The sequence below is a fragment of the Garra rufa genome, unplaced genomic scaffold, assembly GCF_049309525.1.
Source record: "Garra rufa unplaced genomic scaffold, GarRuf1.0 hap1_unplaced_005, whole genome shotgun sequence".
NCBI classification, from domain to species: Eukaryota; Metazoa; Chordata; class Actinopteri; order Cypriniformes; family Cyprinidae; genus Garra; species Garra rufa.
This window is the reverse complement of record NW_027394280.1, coordinates 761,013-780,600: the sequence shown is the minus strand read 5'-3', so window position 1 is coordinate 780,600 and position 19,588 is coordinate 761,013. Positions and strand designations below refer to the sequence as shown.

Below are 19,588 nucleotides of genomic sequence, written 5' to 3'. Positions count from 1 at the left end.
TAGTGTCTGCTATGGGAGCTGGATGCCACTGAAAAGAAAGAGGTTATTAGTAACAGGAGGAAAAGTCTGAGATGTGTGGGCCTAAGTTGCAAACACAGACAGCCTCATGCCTCCTTCATTGGGAAGCGAGTACGGTTTGAGACATCTTGAAGAGCCTGTGTAGCCTGCACAGCAAGTGCAAGCGGCCTCACACTAGCGTCTGCTATGGGAGCTGTAGGCCACTGAAAAGGAAAAGGGATTAGAAGTAACGGGAGGAAAACACTGAGATGTTAAGGCTTGTTGCAAGCGGAAGTAACTTCGCTTTTGTTTCGGCTGCTGTAGCTGTGGGTCACTGAAGCTTGAGATGTGCGGAAGAAAATGCTGGAGAGTCTGTGCAGCCTTTACAGCTTGCGGAGGCAGCCTTATGTTTGTTTTCGCTGTTTTAGCTTTGGGTCACGGGAAAGGGGAGTGGTTTGTGGTGCTATGATACATACCGATGTTTTACTTCTTCAAAGAGCAAACATTTCTTCTAAAACGTTGTCGGCTTTGGGTCATCATAGATACTGTGTCTATTAATTCTGAACATGGGTGCTTATAATCAAGTACATTATTTACCGTTCTGTCTATTTGTGCTGGCTGTGCGTTATGACTTTTTTATTTTTTTTATTTTTTTTTTATTTTTTTTTTATTATTATTATTATTATTATTATTATTATTATTATTATTATTATTATTAAAATATTGTGTATAGTACGAGCTCTCCTTCGCATTATTAACGTGACAGTGTGAATGTACGTTGAATAATGCGCCCAGGAATAAACATGACAAAATCATAATACAATTTGTTAAGCTTATTTCTTAAATTTATGCATCGACAGGAGAAGTATAATTTATTCTTTGGAAAAATGTGCATTTGGATATAAATGCTGTAATAATTTAACGGAGTAAATTGAGAAAACACGCTCAAATTGACCAGAGTTTGAAAACAGAAACCAGCTGGCGCTATTGAGCATATTATTTTGCAGCGGTCAGCAACCTGAATGAACATATATATTACAAACTAGTAAAACGTGTCTTTGTTGATAACAACACTTTGAAAAACAGAAAAGGTAAGAGGCATTATTTTAAACGAGGGCATACGACAGGAGCAGACCTGTAGCGGAACAAACTTTACCTTGAGACTGTGTGTGTGAAAAAAGTCTAAATACCGGTAGGTTGCTATAGTTGAACTCAACAAAAATATTAATGGTTGCCTTATGATGCGCGTTAGTTGTTAGTTTGCCACTTCAAAATTGTTAATTTAAGAACAGCGTATTTTCTATAATCTGTATCTTATTTATCTCGGAGTACAATGTGTAATTTAAAAACCAAGCTACAATACTGAAACATCACGCACAGAAAAGTTTAATAATTTCATTTGTGTTCTGGTTACGAAATGACATGAACAAATTATGCATCGCATTGTTTATCGGCTTTTAGCAACAACTGACTGCCTTTAGCGGCTTAACAAGTGGTGTAGTAATGCCTGGAGAAGTGGCCATATGCTTCATTTATGAATTTCGTTTTTAACTTTCTATTTGAACGCATTACTGGATCCTTGGACTAAAATGTTTACAGGGGTTCGCTGGTTTAAGAAACGTTTGATCGTAAAAATCTTACTAGTTTTCTTTGTAAGGTGTTGTTTTTGTAGTGATTCAAATGACTAGGGAGCGGGCGTATTAGGCGCAATCATCAAATAATACATTTCATAGCAAGCCGGCGCCACGGTCCTGGCTGCATTATCACTGTCTTTAGCGAATATTTACATTTATTCACATATGACTGGATGTGGTAGACTGTCATGATTTTGGCTAATGCAGAACACTAACGTTACTGAATAATGCACATCAAAAGGGATTTTAAATAGTGGGTATACGCCGTATACCGTCCACTAAACTTACCTAAAAATAATTAACAACACGGCCCGTCTCTCGCTAGCGACTGCTACGAGACCTGGTGGTCTGACTACATGAAGCGCTGCGGCCGGAAAAGGCAGCGGTGAATAGTTGAACCAAAGCGGGAAGCGAGTCGGGTTTGCTGCGGTGAGAAGTAGGGCGCGACCCAGGCTGGTCTGAGGCTTGTCGCTGCGACGCTCGAAAGCCGGGTCTCGTGCGGTACTAGTGGTGTCGAGCGAGGCGAAGTCAATCTAAGGCCGACAGATTGCAACGGATGATCCAAAAACCCCGGTACAGGTTTAGTCTTTGACTGTAATATTTTGACCAACGCCAAACCGAATGCCAAGAAACTATCGCGGGATGGAGGTAAGACGGCTGGTAATATATAGAGGATGCGCTGATTGAATGATTGGTTAAACAGGTTGCACCTGTGCCGAATGGGTTGATTATCTGATCGTGCTCCTCCTGAACCTTGTTTAATCAAACATCATTTAGCACACTTTTTTCAGAATTGTAAATTTTTTTCATATATTACTATTATACTTTAAATTAGTCATAAATATATTTCTAAATGTTTAAAAGTACGGTTCAAGTGTATTTCTAGTTGTAACTAAATATATTTTTTTAAATACAGATATAGTATGTTCAAAGCACATTTAAAATTAATTTCAGGGTGTCTCAAAATAGCACAGTTGAGTACACTTAGATGGTATTAAGTTTATCTTAACATGCACTTAATACTATATTTTAGTACAATAAGTACAAAATGAGTGTGCGAAAATAGAGCACTTTTAGTACATTACTGAAAGTGTATTTTAGTGCACTTTTTTTTACCTGGGTTGAGCTATTTAATTTAACAATTAATATTGTCATTTGTTCTGCTGAACACAGAGGTATTTAGAAGACTGAATGCAACCAGTTCTAGGGCATCACTGACTTCCCATAAATTGGAAGTCAACACTGCCCTAGAATTGTTCAGACTGTACAAACATTATAAAAAATATTGTGTATAGCAAAACAGAGATATTCAAATAGGTTTGAAACCACTTGAGGGTGAGTAAATGACAAGCCAGTAACGATGATAGAATTTTTATTTTTAAGTGAACTATGCATTAAGTAATTTTGGGGTCCAATTGTAGAATTGTTTTTTTCTTTTTTTTAATTTGGAAATTGTTAGTAAATTTTACATATACAAAGAAACACATATTTAATTTAGTCTTTCTTTCACAAGTTCACAATAGCACGACACTTCCGATCACATATTAAGGAGGACAGTGACATTGCAAAGGCTCTTAGTCAGGACAAAAACTAGCAAGGATTTGCTAAAGAAACTTTGGAATAGGAGAAACTTCATGCACAACAGTGAGGTTGTAAAGAATGGATCTGGTTCACTCAAAGTCAAGCGAAAGGCTAAAGGCAACTATAAAAAATATGAATACTGTGTCCACTGCAAGGGGATGTTTTTATGGCCTAAGTTGTGGAGACACATGAAGCGGTGCTCCCCCAAACCAGAGTAAGGTGAACATCATGGCAGAAAGCGAGTTCTTGGACTTGCAGCACTGGTCAAATATGCGTGCCCTAGCACTGAAGTTGGCGTGCTTAAAGTGTTATGTCGTATGCATGACGAAGAGATTTCAGATGTTGTTCGCAACGATGTTTATTTGTTAGGTATGTGGGGTCTCTTTACAGCAAACATGGCCATGACGCATCTAAACCAGGGTTTCTGCAGGATTTTCAAATCTTATTTAATGTCTTTTAATGCCATTTCTACCATTTTAATACCATATGCAACCAATAACAAACACGCCTGTGAATGCATCCGTGTATATTATAACCCAACTTAACCCTTTTACAAACGTTACAAAATTCTTCTCCATTTTGACCTTCAACAGGCTGCAACCTAAATTGTTCATCCTCCAGCCACGTTTTCTGGAATTTGCACTTTCCCATTTTTCTGCTTTATTTTTTTCCCCTCCACATCACAGTCGGCCGCTCTTAAAAAGTCTGTGTCACAAAATTTTGGACCGCCCAGAAGCAATTACCAAACTTGTTCCGTGTTTATCATACTTTGCGACAGTGAATCAAAGTTATTAATTATACAGGCTATATTTAAGATAAATTGGTAATATTTGTTTCTTCAACACTATCTAAAGTTTTAATGCCCGTATAAAACAATTTAATGCTTTTTTAATGCCATTTAAGGCCTTAATTTTCGCAAAATCAATTTAATGCTTTTTAATGCCCCGCGGAAACCCTGCTAAACACGACTATATACGTCAAAAAACCCCGCAAACTTAGATGTTTCTTACAGAATTTGCGCAGAATGTCCTCAATCCAAACTCTAGAGAATGCTATACAACCAAGCAACTTGATGAAAGTCATTGAGGCAGTAAAAGAGACAGCAGGATTTGACAAAGATAAAAACTGTTACAAAATTCCAAGTCTTGCTTTGAAAATTTCCCTGTTAAAAGTGAGTGACATTATATGTTGGCATGCTCTCATGGCTGGAGACGAAGACCTCATCAAATCATCAGAGGCATTCCAGAAACTTTATCAGGCAAAATGGTCACACTGTGCTCTGAGTACCATCAGTGGCTTAAAGAACAACAAACCCGATAATCTACCACTCAATGAAGATATCCAAAAGCTTCACAAGCATCTGGACAAAACTGAAGGAGGAGGCAACAGTACAAAACTATTCCAACCTAGCACATGCAACACTGACCATGATAGTCCTCTTCAACAGAAGATGTATTGTAGAGGTGTCAAAGATGAAACTGAGTAATGTTCTTCAATGAAATCATGCAAACACTGAGGGAATGGGGCTGTCAGAATACGAACAGAAGCTCTGCAACTACTTTGAGCGCGTTGAACTTAAAGGGAAAAGGGGGAGAAAGGTAGCAGTGCTACTAACTCCTGAAATGTCAACTGTTCTTAATCTAATGATTGCGAAGAGAAAGGAATATGGTGTACCAGATGACAATGCATACTTATTCGCTGTACCACACTGCCTGACGCACTACAGAGGACATCAATGTTTCAAACGACTTGCAGTGTTTGCCTTTACAGAGACACAGTCACTTCTTTTCTTGTCCTGCACAGGAATGCCACAGTAAGCAGCATAGGTGACAAAAAGCCACAGATGATCTTGGATTATAACAAGAGGAGTGGACAACATGGAAAAGGCATTAATTTATTTATTGCATTTTATATTTTTACTGAAATGTGAATAATTTTTATAAAGTGAGTGGCACATTTAGCAGACAGCAGAAGAAATAAATGTGTGTTTTTGTCTGTGTTTGTAATATTGCAGATGGTAGCCACTTACAAATGCAAACAAAAGAAATCTCATTGTGTGCCACTTTATTTCTGTCTGTGTTCTGCGTTGTTTCTGATTTTGAGTGCATGACTTTTGAATATTGTGCATTTTCTAAGTGGGGTCTCCAGAGACCCCAGAGACCACAAGTGTGACTTTTTTTTTAACACCAAAATAAAATCATGCTTTCATTAAAAAAAAAAATATTTGTAGATCTAGAAAGTGTTGACAATTTTACATGACAAAGAGAATTTTTTTTTTTTTTTTTTTTTTTTTTAGCAAAAGTCATTTGGGGTAAAAAAAAATCATCAGTTGTATTTAGTATACTTTCACAATTGCACTAAAGTAGTACTAAAGTAAAAGTTGTAAATATGATATGATTATTCAGGAAGGGAAAGGATAGTCAAATCTAGCCTAAACCAAAAGGTACTCACCTGCCCGCAGGTTGCAGTCCTTCAGGAATGATGTAGAAGACCCTCCTTGTGGTTGTTCTTGCTTGAGGTTTATATTATAGTTATAAGTAAAATCTAACGTGAGGCACTAGTAACAATAAAACTATTATTATTTGGTTACAATACAAAGCAGTTAAATGCAAAAATAAAATCAACTTAGCTATTCATTATATAATCGCTTAGCTATTCATTATATAATCAAACTTTTCATCAGCAATATTGGAGATGCTGTTAAGCGTCCCTTGTGAGGGTATCCGGTCTCCTCTACGCTTAATGCTGTCTCTGCAACTCATTCTTAATGAGACAGTGGTCTTTCCTTTGTCTTTTACATTGCTGTCTGCATCTGGCACTCCTCTGTTTCCTCTTCAAGGTTTTCACCTGCTCCAACTCTGCTTGGGGTAGCAACATGCTCTCTTCACCCCTGTGTACCCTCTTGTTAACCTTTGTGGTTGATTACATAGTAATAACTCAACAGCATGTCTTTACACAATTGTTTCTTACTCATCCTAACAAAGCAAACTTTGCAATTGCAAGCATACTTATCTCAAAGCATCTGGCATCACCTTAAAATAAGCAGATGAAACAGGTAAATAGCAGTATTGTTATCCAAATCCAAAACAAAGTATACTTTTAAGTAGTGTTCTTATAGTGTATCAGTTTTACAATTTTATTTAGCACAAATAAATGTACTTCCTTGTATTTATTTTTTTTTTGTGTGCACTCAAGTACGCTTTGATTTTACCTCAACATCATCAAAAACCTCCAAATCAGTTCAATCAAAGGGTACCAAAGTGGGATCCAATTTTTTTCCATTAACTTCTGTACGGCTCACTTTCACCCGATTTAACCAATTCCCAGACATCCCTACTCAAAGACATCCAAAAAAAAGCCATCCTACTCGCCCAGAAACCCGCCAACCTATAAACCTAAAAATTAAACCAAATGCTTCTCCACCCTTCGTAAAGGCTCCCAGTCCATCTACACCACCCGTACCCTAGAAGCCATGTTTATCCTGCCCTTCTTTGGTTTCCTTAGATGCTCTGAAATAGCTATCAAATCTAACTTTGACCCAAACATCCACTCAACCAATTCTGATCTAATAGTGCTAGACAATGAAGCCATCTCCTACCTCATAAAGCAAAGAAAATCAGACCAATGAAAGAAAGGCCACTTCATTTGTATTTTTAGCCTACAATCGCACATTCAACCATTTCAAACCCTCCTTGCCTTCCTTCAGCACAGGAAATCCCAATCCAAAAAGCCATCTGATCCCCTTTGTACAGACGACCTTAACCACCCAACTTCACGATTCTGGTTTCAAAAGCATCATAAGTCTGTTCTGCTCCTATCCGGCACCCCAGCCAATAATTTCTCCAGCCATTCATTTCGAATAGGTACAGGAACAACAGCAGCATCAACATCAAACCAAACACTCGGTCTCTGGTTTTAAGAGCTGCATCCGATCAGACCATTCCCACATCAAGGAAGCCCACCAAACCCTAATAATTTAAACTATTTAGCACAATCCATCCCTAGAACCCCCACATCAGTCCCCCTTGACCCCATTTCAACTACCTCACCCCGCATCCCCCCTCAGTTCATGCCCATAACCCTCTCCTTTCCCCACTGCCGCAATAGATTTTCGCTTCCGCGGGTGCCTTTTACAGGTCCCTACTGCCGCAGCAGTACCTGCTCCCGCAAGAGCCTCTAGCCTTTTTCCCCTCAGACTACCACATCAGTGCCCGCTTCCGCAGGAGCCTCATTCATAAATCCCAACTGCCACAACAGTTCTGCTCCCGCAGGAGCCTTCTTCTATATTCTATCACAGCAGTGCCCACAGGTGCTCCTCCTTTATTTTTGTACATGGCCACTATTACAACCAACGTCCAGCATCCCTTCAGCTCAAGCTAGGCAATTTTTGAGGGGCCATCTGGCTGCTGTCTTGCGACTATTAGGCTTTTGAGGGAGCGTTTATAGGGTTCGAGTCAAATGCCGAGCTCAGACCCCTCCCCCCGGGCAAGGGAAGTGCCCCGGGCTCAGGAATTAATACCGAACTCTGAGCCCTCTCCCAGACAGCACACCAGATATGCCCATACTTTAGCTCAGTTTATTATTTGTAAGAGTGAACTCATGAAGTGATGTTTCATTAACAACATTTGGGAGGAGCTTGCACAAATAATTAACATGGAAAATTCATCATCAGTAATCACACTCCCTATCAAATCAGCATGAGAAAGAATACCTATAAATAATCAAAGCAGCCCTTCCTTCTTCCTCTCAAGTTTTTCAGCACCCTTCCACCACCCCATCTCCTCACCTTTAGCCCAGGGGGGAGAGGGGGGGGTTCAGGTTAAATGCAGAGCTCAGAGCCCTCTCCCGGACAACACGCCAGATACACCTAACCTTTCGCTCAGTTTATTATCTGTAAGAGTGAACTTGAAAGAAAGACTAAATTAAAAGACAATTGAAATTAAAACAGAACATTTGTTGATTTGTCTTATTAGTTTCTTTGAATTTTTTGCACTAAACTCACTAGGTGAGTTTAAGTTGTTACAATTCCCCACAGAGCATGGAAATCACACTATTTGGAATGGGAGATTTTTTTATGAATAGATTTATGAACATAAACTCACAGACAGCCACTGTTTCCAAACCAAGTGTATTATACAAGTAATAATTACAAAGTGTCAGAGCACGTTGAAGCAGTGCAATAAGACAAGACAAGACAAGACAAGTTTATTTATACAGCGCTTTTTACAATACAAGTTGTGTCAAAGCAACCTTACAGTATTAAAATAATAAGATAAAATGTCAATAAAAGTGCAAAAGTTCCATATTGCAGCAAAGTCAAATTGGAGAGGACTCATCTGACTCATCAATACAATGGTGTGTGTGTGTGTGTGTGCGTGTGTGTATAGTCTCTCAGCGTCCCAACTGTACAGTATATACAAGAGTTCAGATCGGTCTCACCAGTAGTCTTTTATCTTCAGAGAGCGCAAATCCAAAATGCGCTGGCTGTTTAAATGTCCTTGAAGGTAAGTATCCTAAAACAAAAAAAGTATACTCCACAAGAAGACTCAGTCCAAGGGGGAGAAAAAAAAAACAACCAACAAAAGAAGTAATCAACAGGATCAATCAGCAGGTACTGTTTCCAAACTTTTTGAGCGATGCCTCTCCTGAACGCCGGTTCCATATAAATAAACGCGAAACAATTCCTGCCTAGATGATGCAACGTCACGTGACGACGGAGCGCTATCAGAATCTCACGATATTAAAGGTCTGGGTCAAACAAGCAATCCTTTAAATAAAAGCAATTTTTTAAAAAAGCAAGCAATCCTATAAATAAACTTCCCCTTATATGACTACGCTACAAAGTAAACTGCAAAAACAATTGGTTAGTAATAGATGCAATGAATAAGTAGAATTCCTCCTGTGGAAATGATCATACAGCATATTTATGGCTTGTCCTCTAAGACAATTCTATAAGACAATTCCTAATACAATCCTCTAGGAATGGTTCCAAAATATGATTATTACAGCCTTCCACAAAGCTGCCAATGTTGGTGGTAGAAGTGAGCATGTAACTGATGTGCACAAATTATATCTTCCAGTGAGATCACTCTTCAATTAATGACATACAAATGTGAAGCTCTTACATTGTAGACAGAGCAAACACTATGTCCATATTCCATACTATTCCATGCACATTTATGCATTAAGCTCAGTCCAACACAATATACAGCGGGAAAATAAGTAATTGACACATCAGCATTTTTATCAGTAAGGGTATTTCTAAGTGGGCTATTGACAACATTTCCACCAGCTGTAGCCATCAAGCCAAATATTGAATTCATACAAAGAAATCAGAACATTTAACTATACAATTTGAGTCATAATAAATAAAGTGAAATGACACAGGGAATAAGTATTGAACAAATGAAGATAACAAGGTGCAAAATGACATCTGAAATCTGTTAGTATTGAGAGAGAAACCCTGCCCCCTATCAGTACTAATTGATTTCTGTTGCTTTAGTCCTAATTGATGGCCTATAAAGGGCGTCTGATTACTCAGAAGGCACACAGGAAAGACTTCATGATGGGTAAAAGCAAAGAACTCTCTCAAGATCTTTGTAATCTTATCGTTGACAAGCATTTTGATGGGAATGGTAATAGGTGCATTTCCAGAATGCTGAATGTTCCTGTGAGCACTGTGGGGGCCATTATCCAGAAATGGAAAGAGCATCAGTTCACCATAAACCGGCCACGATCAGGTGCTCCATATAAGATCCCTGTCCAAGGAGTTTGTGGATTATTGGGAGACTATAGTATGGTCAGATGAAAGCAAAATGTAACTTTTTGGCAGTCATTCTACACACTATGTTTGGAGAAGACATGGCACTGCCCACCACCCCAAGAACACCATACCAACAGTTAAGTTTGGGGATGGAAGCATCATAGTTTGGGGCTGTATTTCAGCAAGGGGTACTGGCAGACTTCATATTATTAAAGGCAGGATGAATGGAGAAATGCACCAGGACATTCTGGATAAAAATCTGCTGCCATTTACTAGAAAGCTGAAAACGAAAAGAGGATGGATATTTCAGCAAGACAATGATCCCAAACACAAGGCAAAGGAAACAATTAAGTGGTTTCAAAGAAAGAAAACCAAGTTGCTTGAATGGCCCAGTCAATCACCTGACCTAAATCCCATAGAAAATCTATGGAGAGAACTGAAGATCAAAGTTAAAAAAAAGAGGCCCAAGGAACCTTCAAGATTTAAAGAGCGTTTGTGTGGAAGAATGGGCCAGAATCACTCCTGAGCAATGCAGACGACTGGTCTCTCCATACAAGAGGCGTCTAGAAGCTGTAATCACCAACAAAGGCTTTTCTACAAAGTATTAAATAAAGTGTTTTCAATACTTATTCCCTGTGTCATTTGACTTTATTTATTATGACTCAACTTGTTTACTTAAATATTCTGATTTCTTTGTATGAATTCAATATTTGGCTTGATGGCTACATCTGGTGGAAATGTTGTGTTAATAGCCCACTTAGAAATACCCTTACTGATAAAAATGCTGATATGTCAAATACTTATTTTCCCCGCTGTAGCTAGTTGGCACTGTTAAGTGTACCATGGACAAAAGACATTGCTTTTAAATGTGAATTATAATTTCTATCAATGTAAGAGCCCTGTATAGGATTCTTATTGGAATCCTTAAGGATTGTTTTGACAAGGGAACATTCTGCAGATTCTGAAAGGGGGGTGTAAACTTTTGACCTCAACTGTAATTGTGGTTGCAACAATGTGGTTGCAGAGAAACAAAGAGGTGTATGTTTGTGGAGTAATTTACAACAGCTTTGATTGTGGCTCAACCAATCAGAATCAAGGGCCGGAACTGTATGTTCTAGACAATTTGTTTGAAACACTGTCCATGCTAAGGGGATCTGTTAGGCTTCTCTCTTTTGTGAATCTTCATGTGCCTGTCAAGGGTTCCTTTTTGACTGAAACTTTTTCCACATTGTTTGCATGTGTAAGGCTTCTCTCCAGTGTGAACTCTCATGTGAATGTTAAGTAATCTTTTATTAGTGAAACTCTTTCCACACTGTTGGCAGATAAAAAGGCTCCCTGTAACGTGAATTTTCTGGAGAACTTTATGGTTTCCAAATTCATTGAAACTCTTACCAGACTGAGGGGATCTGTAAAGCTTTTCTTTATTGCACTTTTTTATGTGACTTTCAAGGCTTCCTCGTTGACTGAAACTCTTTCCACACTGTTTGCATGTGTAAGGCTTCTCTCCAGTGTGAATCCTCATGTGAATGTTAAGGCATCCTTTACGACTGAAACTCTTTCCACACTGTTGGCATGTGTAAGGCTTCTCTCCAGTGTGAACTCTCACGTGCCTTTTAAGGTTTCCTTGTAGTTTGAAACTATTTCCACACTGTTTGCATGTGTAAGGCTTCTCTTCAGCGTGAATTATCATGTGATTGTTAAGGCATCCTTTACGAGTAAAACTCTTTCCACACTGTTGGCATGTGTAAGGCTTCTCTCCAGTGTGAACTCTTATGTGCCTTTTAAGGTTTGCTTGTAGTTTGAAACTCTTTCCACACTGTTTGCATGTGTAAGGCTTCTCTTCAGTGTGAATTACCATGTGCCTTTTGAGGTGTCTTTGTTGTTTGAAACTCTTTCCACACTGTTTGCATGAGTAAGGCTTCTCTTCAGTGTGAATTCTCATGTGCCTCTTAAGGTATTCTTGTAGTTTGAAACTCTTTTCACACTGACAGCAAGTGAAAATACTCATAGTTCCTGTCTTTTGAGCTCTTCTTTGTGTAGAAGTCTTTTTAGACTCTAAGGAACAAAAAGATTTTTCTGCAGGTACGAAATCATGAAGATTCTCAAACTGATCTTTCTCTTCAGGTTCATTCAGTACTTCCCTCTCCTCTTTCAGCGCTGTAAGGTCTAAGGTGGAAAAACAAAGAGATAAAAGTTAGCCCCAGTTTAATGCAACAAAGCAATTAACATGTAGATATGTAATGCATGTATGCTAGATCCTATACCAGGGTGTCCAAACCTGATCTAAGGAAGGCTGGTACCCTACAGAGATTAAGTTGGCCACTCAACCACCAGATGAAATATTCATCACAATAATTCCTTCTGAGGTTATATTAAGGGGGCAATTATGTTAGCCAATCATAAAAGCTGGCTTTTACACTTGAGCTTTTGAATGGAAAACACCACAAGTGACTGTCAGAGGATGAGAAATGGTGAAAAACGGCCATTAATCTCTCAAAAAAATCTTATTTAAATAAAATTAAATCACTCAATTTTAAAAATTTCAGTCAAAAACATTAGTAATATTATAATTACACCTCTGGAAACATGATATAAAAAATACTAAAATTAAACTTCCTTTAAAAGAAAACAAGCAATATTTTTGCACCAATTGAAAGTCAAGTAACGTGCCAACTGCCAAGTATGGTGAATTGTGCTCTGCATTTAATCCATCAAAGTGCACACACACAACAGAATCAATGTGATCCATAATTGACATTAAGAACTGCTTTAAGAATAAGCGTGCATATCAAATTCTCTTGACTCACTGAACCTGGGTCAAATTAGTGAGATTCTATTAACTTAAATGGTCATTTATGGTATAACTTTAACCCTAATTGATTTGTTAAATTATTTCAGGTCTCGTTTTGGACTTTAATGTTTTCTGACCATCTTTTTTGAAACAGCCCCAGAGCTCGACATTAAGCCTTGATATGTGCTCCTTGATATGTGTCTAACTTTTAGGCATGGTCCACACTAATACGTTTCCATTTGAAGGCCTCTGTTTTGGCCTTCCATCCATCCAGATAGCATTTATGTTAAGGAAAACTGAGCTTTCTGAAACAGTGGATAATTGAAAAAGTTGCCCTTTTTAGCGTTGTTGTCACACCTTTGGACTTTATGTTTTGGTTTTTCCCATTGCCCATATTTGGTTCTTCCTGCATCATTTCCCATCACCTGTCATTCTAATTAGCACCCCTTTGTAAGTTTGTTTGATTTCTGAGTTTCTCTGTCCGGCTTCAACGATACCTACAGTTTCCGTGTATGTCCCAATCATCCTGTCTGTCTGTTACCCAGCCTGAGGATTTTATTAAAGACTTTGCACATTCATATTGCACATTCCTACACACATTATAGCAGATAGCCGGACCAAAACAGTTATTGCCGTGTTTTCCCTCTTTTTTGTTTCTCACTTTTCCTCTGTCTTTTTCCCCCTACATGGATTCCCTCCTTTGTCCAGAATTCCTCCTCATGCTGAAACATGGAAGAGATCGCTCGGGGGCTACACAAGACTGTTCCAGATGCTGGCTAACACCACCAGCTACCCAATGACGCACTCTGTGCATTCTATGAGGCAAACTTAAAAATGGTGTACAGACCGCCGTCGTACGAGGACGGCCCCTGAGCGAATGTGTAGAGTGTACACTGGTGAGAAACAGATTCTCATTCAACGACTGTTTCCTGGACAAACTCACTAGTGCCACTCCGAACCCAGAGCCCAGTCACCACCCCCACACACGTGGGACACAAGCCCGAGCCCATTGCATCAGAGCCATCGCCTACAGGAACGACAGCGTGGAAGATCGCCACGGAGCCAGAGCCAAGCTTGTTTGACCAGGTACGTGAGCCGGCCACTTTGCCCGGGACAACAAATGTTTCAGTAGGACGTGAGGACAGCACCGCCCACTGCACCGCCACTGAGGGTGAGCTAAAACTGGACCTGGGACAGCTAGTGATGGAACAAGGTTTGATTTATTTCACTGAGGATATAGACATTGAACTTCCTGTGTTCCCTTAACTGTCAGCCTACATGGATTTCCCGCGTGCATGGATTTCATCGCTCCGTCCCACCGGCTCAGTTGGGCTCCTCCCTCCCTCTTGAGCCACCTTGGTCCTCTGTCGTACCGGCTTAAAGTTTAGCTTGTTCTCAATCATTCCCATCACCTTGTAACTAGCACCCCTTTGTAAGTTTGTTTGATTTCTGAGTTTCTCTGTACGGCTTCAACGTTACCTACTGTGTGCGTGTATGTTCCAGTCATCCTGTCTTTCTGTTACCCTGCCTGAGGGTTTTATTAAAGGTGCCACAGGATGCATTGAAACAATATTTTAAATTGTTCTCTGATATCTACATAGAAGGAATATGGCATCGGAAAGGGCAAAAAAAACTACAGAAATGTTTTTACAAGTCCATTTACAACCCTAGAATTTTCCCTAGAACGAAATGCTCTGTTATTGCCTTATTTGGAAGGTTCCTGCATAATAATGAAGAAGCTCTGCTCTGATTGGCTGTTTTGAGTTGCTCGCTCTCACACAGCTGTGAAACACATGGAGGAAATATATATTTAATTACTGCTGCTTTATTTATTCAACTCTAGCTGCTTTTATGCAGTTTGTTGAATCTGCCGTTTTGAATGTGCGACATTTTAATCTCATAACTGTGATCACATGTGCTCTGTGTAAAGTTTTAATGCAGCAAAGTAGACTTACCACGCAGGTTTTGATGCTTCAGTGATGCTTAGGATCTGTTAATCATTTGCCATCAGTGCACTCATCTCTCCGTTTGTAAGTAAAACCTTATTTTACCGACGTTACTTATGATTGGGCGATGCAAACATTGGGGGCGTACCTATTAGCGATCGGGACTATTGCGTAATAGTCGGTGTTTTGTTGGAATTGACCAATTTTTCTGAGGTCTTTTGCAAACAGCAGAATTATATAAAGAGAAGGAAATGGTGGTGTTTGAGACTCATGGTATGTCATGTCCATACACTGAACTATTATTATTCAACTATACCAAGCTAAACACAGTTTTCCATTCTATGGCACCTTTAAAGACTTTGCATTTACTCCTACGTTGCTTTGCGCATTCCTACACGCTTTGTGACAGCTGTTCAGTGCACTGTAAAAAAGTAGGTATTGTGACGCATGTTTAGTCATGTAATCCATATTAAACCTACAGAAATCTGTTTTTATGTCAGTATTGCGCTATTTGCAGTATATGTGCTATTCACGTTTTACATTGTTTCCAAAGATGTGTAATTTTGTACACTCTTCATATCACAGTCCGGAAAAAGTGACAGAAATTTTACTTGTGATTGCCATTTGTGACAAAAAAACCAGGGCAGTTGCATCTGAAATAGACATATAATGGTGATTGAGAGTGAGGTGAATGGTGAAATATTTCGGTCTCTGAATAACGCAAGATCACACTGAGAGGGCAAGATTCATCATGGCAGCATGTAGTCACAGAGAGAGCTGAACTCACTGTACTATCTGTATTAACTCTACAAACTGTAGCAATACTGTGGATTATTATTACCTACTGACAACTATAAGAACAAACTACCTGTACACTGGAAAAATTAATTTACAGAGGCATACATTGATCAACACTAAAACCTGTGGAGCCTGCCCTGTCCCCATTCTGGCAGACGGGCGTTCGAATCTTCAACCATCTCAACAACTGGCTTCTCACAGTAGCTCACTCACGAGATCTGTTGTGTGAACAGAGGGACCTGGTGCTTCGGCACCTCAGCTATCTGGACCTTCAGGTCTACCGAGGGAAGAGCAAACTATGAAGAGGATCTCTTTTCTCGATATGGAGCTGGGCTCGGTCAACATGACAGCCCGCCACACCAACAGGTGTACGCAGTCAGTGCTGTAGCATCTGGAACTATCCAGACACAAGACAGCAGTCCCTCTAAAAAAGAGGCTCCTGGGGCACGTGACAGCTACAGCCGCAATAACGCCGCAGGGCTTGCTTCACATGAAACCGCTTCAGCACGATCGAGTCCCGAGACGGGCATGGCATCGTGGCACACTCTGGACTGGCGTTTTACCGCAGTGTTGCCGCCTATTCAACCCGTGGTCCACCACAGGTTGGAGTGCCGTGTACAATGGGAAAGCAGCATCGGGCTCCTGGATAGGACCTTGGTTACAGTGGCATATAGATTGCCTCGAGTTGTTGCCTGTGCTTCTAGCCCTTCGTTGCTACACGACGTTGCGCCAGAAACACGTGCTTGTTTGCATTGGCAGCACTGCGACCAGCGCTCACCGCTTCCGTCGCAAGTCACAACTTGCCGGCGATCTGCTCCTATGGAGTCAGACGTGGCTGAAACTGCTACGTGCCATTCACATAGATCTAGAAGAACTCAACCGTGCAGCCGATAAGGTCTCACGGCAGTCCACCCACCCTGGAGAGTGGCGACTCCACCCCGAGACAGCCCAGACGATTTGGAGCCATTACGGCAAGACCCAGATAAATCTGTTTGCCTCCTGCAAATCCACCCACTGCCAATTGCTTCACTCCCTCAACGAGGCTCCCCTCGACAGGGACACACTGGCACACAGCTGGCCTCCGGGACACAAGTACGCCTTTTTTTCCCAGTGAGCCTCCTTGCACAGACCCTGTGCAAGATCAGGGAGGATGAGGATTCCATGGCCTGTACCCATATGTAACGTCAAAGTGATTCGACTGAAGGGGAACAACTAGATGTCTAGATTACCCCCCTGCCACGTCCCTGGTGTCACGCTGACGCCGACTCGATCCGGCTCCTCAGCGAAAACCTGAATGAGTGGTGCGTGCCGTCTTCTTATATACCGTATGTACGGTGGAATGGCTTGGCCTGCAAATACCGCTCGCCAATGTTCATTGGCCTTTTGGCTCAGAGATGATTGGTCTCTCAAGTGAGTTCCGTAACCTAGACGTTACTGATTACACAACATGATAAAATTTAAGAACTTTGGTCAAGACTGGAATTTGCATACAACCAAACTGAAAAACTAGAACAATCCAGTAACTGCCTTATTGGACAACTGGCAAAGCACTCAGCAAAAAGGTGGATCCAGTCATAAAAGAAAACAACATAATGACAGAAACCATCCGGGATATTCAATCCAAAAGTATGCGTGATAACCTGAACACCCTTGTAGTTAAACATGGAGGTGGAAACATGCTTTGGGAGTGTTTTTCTGCTAAGGGGAATGGACAACTACACCGCTTCAAAGGGATGATGGATAGGGACATGTACCATTAAATATTGGGTGAGAAAAATTTAAAATGGATTATGGATGGGTATTCCAGCATGACAATGACCCAAAACACACGGCGAAGGTAACAAAGGAATGATTTGAAAAAGAAACACATTAAAGTTAGGGCAATGTGCATTTTGTCAGTAAAGCTGTTCTGTTATGCAGCTCATTAAAATGCATATCAATGTATAATAGGGGTGGCACAGTTCACAAAACCCACGGTTCTGTTTTAGGGTCAAGGTTTTCGGTTCTGTACAGTTCTTGTTGTTATTTTTTTCTTTTAATCTTTAACACTCCAGAAATGTACTTCAGCATATGATATACAGCTTAAAAAATCCACAATTTAGGATACAGTATTAAAAAAGTTATATCATGTAATCACGCATTAACTGAATTTGACTTGACTTGACTTTAAGCACATTATTGGGACCATCTCTGAGGAAAGCTAGTAGAGATTTTGATACAGCAAGAGAGAAGACATTGATGACATGCTTTTCATTTATTTGGCAATAACAAGAGAATAGGTATTACTATCTCTACAGGACTTTGTGCCTTTTTTGCACATAAAGATTGAACTGAAGTATTAATTTGCATTTATCAAAGAGCCAACTTCAGTGTAGCTCTTATCTTTTAAAAGAAAAAGAGAGGAACTCTTTAAGCTCTGTCTCGGAATTCGGAAAAGTTGCGATGTTTTTATCTCGATGCGGTGCACCTGGAAAAAAAAACGAACGCGTCGCTTCCATTATGAGCTCGCATACCGACCCTTCTAAACGTTTCCTTCAGAGATACAGTGATATAAAACATTGATTTTGAAACATAGTGCTCATGTTTGTTCAACAGTCAAAGCCTTTTGGAAAATCTATTTGTGGCGGTCAGTTTTGATATTGTGGTGAGTCGGCACAAATAAATCAATGTATGGGAAACACCACAGAACAACAACCTGAGCCCAACTTAAGCCAACTCATCACCTAAGCCTTAAAGAATTAAATTATTCCTCACTTTCCTCCGTATTACCTTAAAAAAAAACTTTATATATAAACAAGATATAAAGGTGTACAACTTATACATTACAATCTTACGCCGGTTTCACACCGCAAGCGTGAGCAGAGCGTGAGCTTCACGTCAGCGTAACTACAGCGTTACTGCAGCTGCAGACTCGCAAGAGTATTCACACTGGAAGCGTTTGTAGAGCGTGCATGCAGCTGCTCCAAAGCATTTAGTAATCAGCTTTTTTCTATGAAACTGATTACAGGTAAATTTGAAATTGATAATGAAACTGCAGAAACAGCTTCAACCCAATAATTATTGGTGGGATCATAAAGCATATAGGGGAGTGCGGGCCACAAAATGAGCATTTTGGCTTGTTTATATGTCTTGTGTTCTATGAGAACTGTTTGTGGAGTGTTTTTCTGAATGTTTCATCTATTTGCGAACATTATTTTGAACTATACTGTACAGCTGTGTGTTGCGATTAGGGTCGTAACGCGCATGGTTGCGATGTGTTCATAGTCAAACTCAAAAATAGTTTTTTTTAAATTATATATATATATATAATGATAAAACTATTTTTGAGATATATATTAATATATATTAATATATTAATATTTGAGAAAGTAAATAATTTTATTTTATTGACCAAATATTTAAGCTTGTCGTGTATATTTTTTTTCATTCGATCAGATAACATTTTAAAGGAACCGTATGTAGGATTGTGGCCAAAACTGGTACTGCAATCCCTTTCAAAATACTGTAGAACGATGTATCCCCTCCCGCTCTCCCCCTGACTCGAGGTTGCCAGCTAAGCTGCAGGAGTAGGCTGCTAAGAGGTTCCAACGGCAAGTGATGAGTCCTACACAGTAATTTGTTTTTCTTCTGTTAATTATGCTTATGCTTCACAAGAGATGTTTTGTGAAGTAATTATGTATCGCAGAAATTTACAGATGGCAATTAGCCAAATATTTCGTAAAGATGTAGGCTACTGTAATACCACATTTCAGTCGGAACATAGGTTGTTTTCATACCCTGCTAGTGGTGCGATATAAAGCTTTTTATGAACGCATTTAGCACGGCCGACCGCGGGAAATCCACTGTGTACGGAAGCAAAGTTAGCCAAACATAGATGAATCTAACCTGTCCAGGAGAAAACTACCAACGATGGCGTCTGTCTTCAAATTCTTCTCCGTTTTCAGCCGTCTCCGTCTTTCAAAGGCATCTCCTATACAAATCCTTGTTTTATTTCGGACTTTGTCACGACGTATTTCGGATTCATAATGAGGTCTTTTTCGTTTCGTAACGTTATACATGTTTTATCCGACACGCTCGT

At 39.9% G+C, this 19,588-nt stretch overlaps 1 protein-coding gene across 1 annotated transcript; it reads right to left on the bottom strand.

Moving 5' to 3' along the window:
• Positions 1–8,324: 8,324 nt before the first annotated feature.
• Positions 8,325–14,175, bottom strand: LOC141312749 (uncharacterized). The gene is made up of 3 exons (XM_073832624.1): positions 14,045–14,175; positions 13,710–13,963; positions 8,325–12,141 (listed from the first exon to the last, which is right to left on the bottom strand). Exons 1-3 carry the CDS (start codon positions 14,173–14,175, stop codon positions 11,120–11,122), a joined length of 1,407 nt encoding a protein of 468 aa, XP_073688725.1. The 3' UTR covers positions 8,325–11,119.
• Positions 14,176–19,588: the final 5,413 nt, after the last annotated feature.

What these genes read in the sequence shown, in the direction of transcription:
- LOC141312749 (XM_073832624.1), bottom strand. Translation starts at nt 14,175, where the DNA reads ATGGGAATGATTGAGAACAAGCTAAACTTTAAGCCGGTACGACAGAGG. An exon ending in CATGCACGCGGGAAATCCAT is followed by an intron (nt 13,964 to 14,044) that starts GTAGGCTGACAG and finishes TTCCATCACTAG; the next exon opens with CTGTCCCAGGTCCAGTTTTA. An exon ending in CTGGGTTCGGAGTGGCACTA is followed by an intron (nt 12,142 to 13,709) that starts GTGAGTTTGTCC and finishes TTTCCACCTTAG; the next exon opens with ACCTTACAGCGCTGAAAGAG.